The sequence below is a fragment of the Chlamydotis macqueenii genome, chromosome 15 (genome assembly GCF_036417535.1).
Source record: "Chlamydotis macqueenii isolate bChlMac1 chromosome 15, bChlMac1.mat, whole genome shotgun sequence".
NCBI classification, from domain to species: domain Eukaryota; kingdom Metazoa; phylum Chordata; class Aves; order Otidiformes; family Otididae; genus Chlamydotis; species Chlamydotis macqueenii.
Window position 1 is genome coordinate 10,043,673 of NC_141570.1, and position 10,448 is coordinate 10,054,120.

The 10,448-nt window shown below is 42.6% G+C and overlaps 1 protein-coding gene across 4 annotated transcripts in view; it reads right to left on the reverse strand.

The window, feature by feature from the left end:
- Window positions 1–9,949, reverse strand: part of NOMO2 (NODAL modulator 2) — a 29,820-nt gene extending 19,871 nt beyond the window's left edge. For 3 of the 4 annotated variants that reach the window (XM_086759687.1, XM_086759686.1, XM_086759689.1), the window contains exons 1-13: window positions 9,817–9,949; window positions 9,292–9,381; window positions 8,058–8,103; window positions 7,525–7,625; window positions 7,295–7,401; window positions 7,051–7,123; window positions 6,360–6,512; window positions 4,637–4,774; window positions 3,905–3,994; window positions 3,184–3,289; window positions 2,607–2,757; window positions 1,174–1,351; window positions 280–421 (exon numbers count right to left, since the gene is read on the reverse strand). In XM_086759687.1, coding sequence (XP_086615813.1) covers window positions 280–421; window positions 1,174–1,351; window positions 2,607–2,757; window positions 3,184–3,289; window positions 3,905–3,994; window positions 4,637–4,774; window positions 6,360–6,512; window positions 7,051–7,123; window positions 7,295–7,401; window positions 7,525–7,625; window positions 8,058–8,103; window positions 9,292–9,381; window positions 9,817–9,948 — 1,507 coding nt within the window. In that variant the 5' untranslated portion in view covers window position 9,949. Of the gene's footprint in view, window positions 1–279; window positions 422–1,173; window positions 1,352–2,606; window positions 2,758–3,183; window positions 3,290–3,904; window positions 3,995–4,636; window positions 4,775–6,359; window positions 6,513–7,050; window positions 7,124–7,294; window positions 7,402–7,524; window positions 7,627–8,057; window positions 8,104–9,291; window positions 9,382–9,816 lie in introns of those variants that run through there. The other variant, XM_086759688.1, reaches the window with a different exon arrangement.
- Between the last annotated feature and the right edge of the window lie 499 nt (window positions 9,950–10,448).

A 10,448-nucleotide genomic window follows, 5' to 3' on the forward strand; every position in this document is an offset into this window, starting at 1 on the left:
CAAACAGGTGGGAATTCCTTCCTGAGAAAGGAATATTTGCTTATTCCTAGCAAGTACTAAAAATAGGTACATAACTTTACTCCAAACTTTATTATGTTATCTTATTAGCCTGTAAGGTCTCCTAAAAAAAAAGTCACTTCACCTGTGTGCTGGAAGTCAATTGACGTGTCTGCTGATGGGGCTAACCACAGCAAACATCTTGATCTAAACAGTACGCATTCACACGCAGTGCTAAAGTTCTCTGTTCCCGTTTCCACTTTATTTCCAAAATTGGCTTACCTAAACAAGAGATCTTCCCCGAGATGGATGCCAAAAACTGGGAGAAGGTCACATCCATTACTGGTCTGTCTGTAACAGTAACAGGGAACATTTTGGGTTTCAAAGCCAATCCTGCTCTGGTCTCAGTCTCTGGAATAATTACCTGTAAAGTATATGACATCAAGACATCACCAGCTTTTAAATACCGGTCCAAATACACCCACTCTGCTGAGTTCAAACCACTTATCAGAAATTAGAAAATGGAAATTTACTGTAAATCCCTGGCAAAGCAAAACCAGCCTCCCAAATACACTTTTCAAAATTCTGTATTAAAAATAATCCAAAGAACTGCAATAAGACTGAGCTAAAAAGGCTCAGCTAAAAACAACTCAGTTTCAAAAGTCTGAGTGAATTTAACTGCAGGATGTACTGCTGCTTCTGCATTAGGCTATTTCATTATCTATACGGACAGTTAGAGGCCATGAACTTCCTTCTCTTCCAGCCTGCACTGTCTCCCATTCATGGTGGTTATGCTACAGCTTCTGCTGTGACCTACAATCTCAGGAAACATTTCAGCACCTGAGAAAAGTATACGTTATCTGTCTCACTCACAGGACAATATATTACGATAAAAAGTGATCTAAGGGACATCACACCTAAGAAGAGCGAGAAATAAGAACTTTCAACCCCAATGGCCTCATCTCCTTTTAACAAGCGTAAAGAACAAGCATTAGAACCTCAGCTTATTAAGAAAAAAAGAAAAAGGAAATAACTGTCATTGTTTAAATAGTGCAAACAGGAGAAAAGGACCAGGAAAATCTAAATTCAACCTCTCAAATTTTAGAAATTAAATGTTTAAAATCTTCTAAAACCTCATGACCATCCTACAACAAATAAATGGAAGCTCACTCTTACCTGAACGTTGTATGTACCCGATTTTGCCTTAAAACAAAATGCTCCGTGAGGGTCAGTTTCTGTTGTAACCAGTGATGCTTTGTCCTTATCTTGAGGCATCATGGTTACCTTGTATTTACTGATCTGTTTGACTGTGTCAGGAAAACGAGTTATTGTGATCCGACCACATACGCTGAATCTATTAAATAAAAGCCAACCATTAGAATAAATATCTTGATTTGACAAAGCTCATTAAAAAAATCCTTAAAAAGTAAACCTCACTACATTCAGATACTAACACATGAATAGGAATGGAATTCTCCTGAAACAGTGTTCATATCAAAGAGATACTGTAAGTGAGCACAGTGGAGCAAGTGCAAATTCACAGACAATGGGATCTTTTCTTTTACAATGAAGACACCATGATATTGTGTTACGTTTTTATTTGCAAGCAACTTGCTTCACTCTTCCCTGCCACCAACCCAATCACTTCAAGCCTTTTTTCTTTTTTTTTTCTACTTTTTTTTTCCCAGTTAGTTAGGCAATTGACGTAGGATTGTCATCCCTCAGGTTTTAAATGGTTTGAGATGTTTTGTGTTAAAGACCTCAAATATAACAGGTAATGCACTGGAACACAACCCTAGTACACCTACGTTTGTGAAAACGCAGACAAAGATGACAATTTATAAGTTGTTAAATTTTACTTTTCACCTTCAACAGCACAACCTATGTAGTGACTGAAAAAACTGTGCCTGATCATTTAAAAGCACATGAGTTCTCTTTCTAATTAGCTAGCTAAGTCTGTATGAGCTAGCTGCCATTTGCCTCAGTAAAAATCCTGGTTTTCACTTCTCTGGAAGGCTGCCACTACTTCCTCCTCAGGAGAAGCTCCTGGACACAGAAGCATGCCCCCTTTGTCTTCCTCAGCTCACCGCACAGCCTTACACTCCCCAAAATCATCCTGTCACCATGATACATGCTTATGCCCATCAGTCAAAGAACCACAAACAAGAAAAAGAGAATTCATGTAAGACAGCTATGGCCTTGAGAGTGAGCAATAAAATGCAGAGGTTTGGTACAACACTGCAGCAGACAGTTATGTAACTCCACAGAGGAGGAGGGTATCTCCAGCATCAGTAGCAGAAAGCATCTCTGTTCCTCTCTTGGTTCACATACCCTTCTAAAATCGCTCCATACACCCACGTCTTAGCACCTTCATTTGCAAGGGAGAGGTTATTAAGAGAATGCTCTAAACCTTAACTAGTATTGAGCAAAATACTGTGGACAAAACATTATCCTGCATTCATGCTGTCCTATTTACCCTGAATTTCTCAAGGAACTTTTAGCTTCTGACAACAATTTGCAAGTCTGGTCATGACATGGGAAAGGATATCCCATTTTCAAGACCTTAGCCACATATCAAATCACATTTTCATCACGACACCAGTACTTACCCTGTTGCAATGATGTTTGCTAGCTGAGGTGTGTTTGGTGCAATCTTCACAGTAATAGTATCGAAGAAAAGATGCTCTTTCCTGGCATGAATTGTGTATGTACCTGTTGTTATGTTCTCAAGGCGGAAAGAGCCATCAGCTTTTGTTTTTACTGTAAGAAAATACAAGAAGAGTTAAAAAACAGAGCATGTGTTGACTGTCTGTCCTTATGTGTCAAAAGAGCCAGAGGGCATGGACTGCTTTAGGCTATTTTTAATTTACATTGCACAATAAGGAAACAGTGTTATGCTTTCTTACTAGACCAACCTTCATTTCTGTATTTCAAAGCACAATTTGGCATACGGTTGAAAGAAAACAAGAAATTTTCAACAGTAAAACAAATGAACACTCGAAAGTCTCATCTAAGCCAGAAAATGCAAAATTCATCAACAGCTTGAAAACCATTTTAATATCTCAAATAAACTGCAACAAAAGTATTGTATTATCCCGAAGGGTTAATCCCATCTCATATAGTAGTCCTGTACTTGAGCTTAATAAAGGCTTTCCTGTAGCAACGAAGACCAAGACCACTGCATACCTTTAATCTGATTGTTCAGAGTCACAGTGGCATCGGCAACTCCTTCTCCTTCAGGACCATTCAACACTCTGCCTGTGACAGAGAAACCCATCACATGGAAAACAGGCTGAAATGGGAAAAAAGTTAACATTAATCTTAGTAAAAGCAAACACTTACAGCAATCAACATCAACTGTTTTCCCCCCTCCACACATACAAAGGAAATTTATTTCCAGGTTCAGGAAAAAAAATTACCAGGATAATCCAATGAAAGTACATATAAATCTCGAGGCATGCTGTTGCCCAAAGTACAGGAACAGATTCTCAATTTATCTGGATCAGTACAGTTCAGAAAGCTCAACTCCCAGACCATGATGCCACTACACAAGGCACTCTGCAAACCATACAAATTTACAGGCTCTTCTCCAGAGATTTGCCAATCTGAACAAGAAAACAAGTAATCTGAAATATTACTGCCTGTTTGCAACACAGACATGAAAGTGAACATAGCAGACAGTTTTTCACTGCTTTTGTTCTTCCTAGTAAAAAGGGACTGAAGTATAGAAATACAGCACGATGCTAGATACTGTCTTCTATCTGCTGTGCAAGAGGGTATGTGTAACAAATGTCTTCAAACGTCTTAAAAATAAGTTTTTCCATAATACATCTGCTTTCTGCTAAAACCAGTTATACTTTTAAAGGAATGAATGGCACAAAAAGATTATTTCCTCTGAATGCCATACCTCAATCTGTAAACTGTCATGCTCTACAAGGAAGTCCAATCTAGATGGCGCAACATCAAAGGTAATTCTCTCTCCCCTGTAGAACGGTATCTGAAAGAAGACACATTGCTTTGACTCCTAAAAAGCTACAACAACAGAATTGTTTTCCTTTACCATTTTCCATGTCCTTATCACCATCAGACACCTCTAAGAAGGGTCAAATGGGCTGCAAACTTCCTAGAAAAAAAATAACTCAGAGGAATAGAGACAGTATTTCAAGATGGTTTGATGGAAACCATATGAGATTATCCAAAGAGACAGAAAAATAACCCTCTACTAAGAATACAGCAAAGGTCCTTGGATGTGCAAGAGATTACAGATAAGAGACTATATGATTGCTAGAAGGGTTAAAGGAACGAGAGATGTTTGAAACCCACTTCTAGTGCATGCAGACTAAGAATGCAGTCTCCCAGTAGGCTCTAGGCGTTGTTCTGTAACTGCCCAACGTATTCAGCTAATTCAGAGCCCGATTTGCACAGAAGTTCTTCCTCAGAAACCACACCACAGAGCTTTATCACAGCAACTTACTTCACTACCATATACTTAGGTTGGAGGATCCTATACCAATCATCCAATTCAAAATATTTCAACTATTTCTGTTTTAACAGCTAAAAAGTGATGCAAGATCCAATTTAGAAAATGAAAGCTAACAACCCAATGGAGAGACAAGCAGTGAACTTTCTAGCTACTTACCACAGTGTATTTCCCACTTGGCAGAGAAAGAAAGCTGAAAGATCCATCTTCTTTTGATACAACATTGCACAAATAGGACAGAGACTCATCTTTGGACTGGAATGCATCCACAGGAGAAACATTGCAGCCCAGAACATCCTGTGGCAATAGAATCATAGAATAGCGAGAGTTGGAAGGTCATCCAGTCCAACCCCCCTGCAAGGAGCAGGGACATCCCCAACCAGATCAGGTTGCTCAGAGCCTCATCCAGCCTGGCCTTGAACGTTTCCAGGGATGGGGCATCCACCACCTCCCTGGGCAACCTGGGACAGTGTTCTACAACTCACATTGTAAAAAATTTTTTCCTAATATCCAATCTAAATCTACCTCCCTCTATTTTAAAACCATTACCCCTCATCCTATCACAACAGGCCCTACTGAACAGCCTCTCCCCATCTTTCCTGTAGGCCCCCTTGAGGTACTGGAAGACCGCTATCAGGTCTCCCCGGAGCCTCCTCTTCTCCAGGCTGAACAGCCCCAACTCTCTCAGCCTATCCTCATAGGAAAGGTGCTCCAGCAAATAAATACAATACAATTTTTTTTTTTCTCATGGAAGAACAGACAAAATAATTTCAGGGGGCATACAGGAGGGTGCAAAATACTGTACTGTCTGTAAATGAGGGATGGGAAGTACAAAACCATTTTAGAGGTAAAGTTTGATAGCATGGCTTACAATTCCTGTATTGGTAAAAGAGGAAAAAACAACCAATAATCAACTTCATGGTAAAAAGGACAAAAACTGGGAAATTCAATATCCACTGGTATCCTAGAACTGCACTGCATGTCTTAACAATAACTGGCTTCAGCCCTGTGGACAAGGTTAACATTGCAGAACAGAGCTCTACTCTACATAACAAATTACAGTACGTGACCAAATGTTTCACGCACATTTCATAACACACTTTTAAGGTAGCAATAGAAGTGTTGAACTTTGTCTCCACATTAAGAGGGGAATTACAACCTCATGCCAAAGATAAATTACAGCTATTATACAGTGAATTTTAGGATTTGTCTGGCAACATCTTGTGTCTTGTGCCAGAAGCTGGTCTTTCACCATGAAGAAGTGTCATCCTCATGAGGAACACACTTACTAACCAACATTTAACATACAAAAAGTTGCAACTGGAAAAAAGTTGTCTTAAAACTGTAGCCCTTAACCCTGCTGACCCACAAGGAATATACAGATCAATAACATGCTGTCAACCATATTACATTTTGCATTTGTTGCCTGCTTCAGTTCAGCTCTTAGTTTTCTATGCCCCTGAACAGCCTGATTGTTGAGGAACCTGGTTGTTTGAAAACAATAATAAAGGCTCAAAAAAGCTGAAATTAAAAGAATTTCCTAATTTCTTGTGTCCAAGAAATATGTAGACCTTAAGCCTCCATTTTGCCAACATTTAAACAGATACCTATTATGTTACACATCTGAGTAACTCCATGGAGGTCATCTGAAAACTCAGAATGTACATAAATGTTGTACTACAAGGGCCTTACTGAAAAAAAAAAAAAAAAACACTCAAAAAATAAAAAATACAGCTTGAGGGGTTGTACAGTTTATGTTTTCTCTAAGCCAAGCTCAATGAAGGACAGACAGGAGTAACAGTGCAACATGAATCTAGACTCTATTTAGCTGCATCTGACTTACATCGATACCCACATCGAAAAGGTACTGATCCACAATTACCTCTTTAGCGACCGAAGAAGAGAAAAGGAGAAACATGACCCCTTTCATCGGTTCCCCATCACTCCTTACTGACCCAGAAACATTGTAGCCGGCAACAATCAGAGGGCTAGCCGCATAAGCATTAGAACTCGTCACCCGTACCACCGTGTTTGACTGAAATACAGAAACACATACATTTTCATCAAAAGTAGGCATTAGATCTCATTTACAGCACCTAAATAACAACCAGAAGCTGTACGTTCAACAACAGAAACAGAGGCCAGAGCAGCAGTACTCAAAGAGGGTCCACAGCCTATTCAAAACATAAAGACACTAAAAGCAAAGATACTTTGCAAAAGAGTATTTTTCCTGTTTTACTGATTTAGGAATTGATCAAGATCTTAGAGCTCCTCACAAAGCAATCTGAGAGGGAAGGATTACAGCACCTCCTATAATAGTCAAGCTCCTGCAAAATGTATAGGATTAGAAGACCAAAAGCAAGGGCTCATTTGCCAGTCATTCCCAGGCTGGCTCCACTATCTCCAAACTGGGCCTGCACGAGGCAGTTTCTTGACTACATAAATTAGATTTATGAAAACTCCATTAACCTTGTCCGCTCACAAAAACCCTTCCTCACACGAGTGGATCAAGACAAGACCTAGCAGATCCGCCCTCACTAAACAGCTAAATCAGAACTTTTGTAGGCACTAACCTCTTTCAATATCCAGGTAGGATGAGATGCAAAGATTTCATATTCGCCAGGAAGCACTTTATAGAAAGCAAACCTGTAAGGCAAGAAAGGGGCTACAGCTCTTCAGAAACAGGCACAAACACTTGTTTACAGAAAAACAATTCAGACTATACATGTTAGAAAAATATCTCAGACCTACTATAATCGCGGTCAACATGGCATGAATGAATTTTGTGTAAATTAAGTATATGCCACCCACACTCACTTTCCTCCAGGTTGTGTAACAGTTGCTTGTATGTTTATGTCACTGCCACCGTTTCTCAGTACAACCTGGACTCCAGCAGGACCTAATGTCTGACCTTTGCTGAGAACCTGTCAAAATTAAGAGAAATCGGAGTATAAATGGATAAAAATAACTTGCAGACCTGAAGTAGAATGTTTTTATGAAGGCAGAATTAGCATAAGATGGAATAAATAAAGAAAAAGGAGTCTAACCTTTCCATTCACAGAAAACCCTGTGAACACAAAGTTAATATCACCTCCCTTTGTGCAAATGTCATTAATGCCATCCACATGGATGTCTACACTGGTCGGCTCTGGAGGGGGAAGAACAATGAAACAGCATGGGAGTTAGTGAGAGAGCAATCATGAAGCAATTCTGCTTTAGCTTTACAAAACTCTCACAGAAATGCATTAACCCAAGCACACAAGTGTTGCTCTAGAAGTCCTGCATCAGCAAAGTTAAAGCACCTACAAATCCTGATGTTGAAAATCCTCTTTCCCCCTCCTTTTCTCTCAAAAGCCCACACTCCTCCAAATCAGTTCATTACTTTGTCAATGTCTGCCTTATAGCTTTATTTTCCTCTGATACAGTAAGTACATTTTAGTTATTAAAACCATACAGCAGGGTTTATCTCTTTTGAAAAGCACTTGATTTTCCCTGCCAACTGCAAATTAGAGATAACTAGTTAAGAAGTCCCACATTGCAGATACACTGTCCTATTGTAACAAGACACAGAAGCACTTACCGAAACTCCACCCCAGGGGAGGCTCAATTTTAAGAATGAAATCCCCCTAAAAATAAAAAAAAAAAGCAAGAACTGTCTTCACTGATCTAAATTCAAATTAGCTGAAGGATGAAAAAAAAAAAAAGTCAGAACCTAAGCATCACGCTGCAGAGAGTAACACAAGACTCAAGGGTCCCATTCTCCTTTCCTCCTACCTAAGACACTCTGTCGAAAGCAGCAATATCTACCCTGACCGGCTGGGATGCTGGGCCCACATCCAGCCAGCTAAGAGCAAAAATTAAGTATCATCATGTTTATACTGCTTCCAGACCAAATCTGGCTCATGTTCAAGCAACTCAGTGTTAGAAAGTGTTCAAATCTATCTCTACCTGCCCCAACAGATGTGCTCTTAATCTGCCTTTAGTATTTGCACTAGGAGGCCTACTCAACCATTCTGCCCAAAGATGGGATAGCAAAATTTCAAATGTATTAAAAGCTCTGCACCAAAAGGGTATTAATCTACAGAGATCCTCTTTAAATCAGTGGGCACCACATATGTTCTGAAGTTGATCCACGGAAAGGCTCAAAGATCTAAGAACGAAATCACTGAGAGTAGAAAGCATCTTACATTCTTAGGTTTGGAAGGGAAGGATTTATTTCCGATCCATAAGTTAACTAGCTCTTTAAACGGGGAAAACACTGGCACCATTTGAGGGCAGCTTGTATTTAATTTGAATGTAAACATTTTTCCAGTCTAAACAGACATCAAACTTCTGATATATTCAGAGCTTCCTGTATCATTATTTTCTTAAGACACTCGTAATATCTGCAATTAGTCATCCAAGTTATTTTCAATTCAGTCATATCAAAATACACTCTCATACAGATTCATTTCCATTTCTATCGGTAAATAACTGAAAGCTTTATCTGTACGTGTAGGAATCTGTACTTTTTGTGAGTATTTGTACAGCACATGGCTGTCGGCAGTAACTCAGGTTCCCAGTGCTGCACGCACATAGATAAACAGCACAAACACAACCGCAGCTATAGCTACCTGGCTTTTCCCATGGTAACACTTCATACTGAGAAATAAAACAGGTGCATTACAAAAAGAAATGGTTGAAAGTTTGGCCCAAAACTAAGTTATGTCCCAATTCAAATGTTTCATGGGTGGGTGCTGTTCTGACGTTTAACGTGCCGGCAGCTCCTGCCTCCAGCCCAGAGGTGTTTCAGCACTACTATTTCAGTTTCTTACCTTATCATAGAGGGGAATCATGAAATACCCATTGTTCGGAGCACAGTCTGTCTGATATTTCAAAGTACCGTGCTTCGTATATAACTTAATCTAAAACAAACAAAACAAAACAAAAAAAAAAAAAACAAAAAGACAAAAAAAGAAAATTTTTAAAATGTGAGCAAAGCTGGAACCAGGCATTCTCTAACCGAGTGCTTTCACACAGCAGCACCCGCGTGTCCCCAGGGGTAAGAGGGAAAAGGGTTATTGCAAAGTTTGCCAGGCAGAGCCGGCAAAGAGTTCAGTCCCGGGCTCGGGAGAAGGCGCTGACAGAAGAGCCCCGCGTAACCGGAACCACGCCGCAACCCCACACAACTCAAGGAGCGGCCGGGGCAAAAGGGCCTAAGCCAGCCGCGCAGCCGGACCCCAGGCCGAGCCCTCGCAGCCGGGCAGAGCACGGGGTGCGGGGTGCGAGGGCCGCCAGCCGCCCTCCAACCCCGGCCGGCCGAGGGGAGGAGAGGAGAGGGGCGGGGCGGCGGCGCCCACCTCGATCAGGGAGTAGTTGATCTCCACGTCGGACTTGACGAAGCCGCCGCAGCCCACGACGATGTCCTCGGAGCCCCGCGCCAGGGCGCAGCAGAGCGCGCAGAGCAGCGCCAGCAACACCCGCAGCCGCATCCCGCCGCCACCTCCCTGACTCAGCGCCGCCCGCCGCGCTGCCGGAAGAGCCGGGCCGCGCTGGGCATGGCCGCCGGGTGCTGCCCCCTGCCGGTCCGGCGGGCTGCGGGTCCGTTCCCCGCCGCGGGCTGTCCCGCCTCCGCCGCGGAACCCTCAACGGGACGTTCCCCGGGGATCGCCCCTCGTTCCGTCCCGCCGCTCCCGTGCGATGCGATGCGATGCGGCGCTGACCCCCGGCGAGGCGACACGGCGCCCCGCTGGCCACTCGCCTGCCCGCCGGGGCTGACGCGAGGGAGAGGCGCTGGAGTCCCCGGCCCCTGCTCCGTCTCGCTGCCGGGGGGCTCCGGCTCGGCGCGCTGCTGCCGCCGGGCTGCACAAACCCAGGCATGTCCCCGAGGAGCCGCGGCTCCTGCCAGTCCCCGCCACGCCCGGAGGGAAGGGGGCTCTCGGCAGCTGCCCAGTGACGAAACGCCCGGCGCTGAGGCCCGCCCCGGGGCACC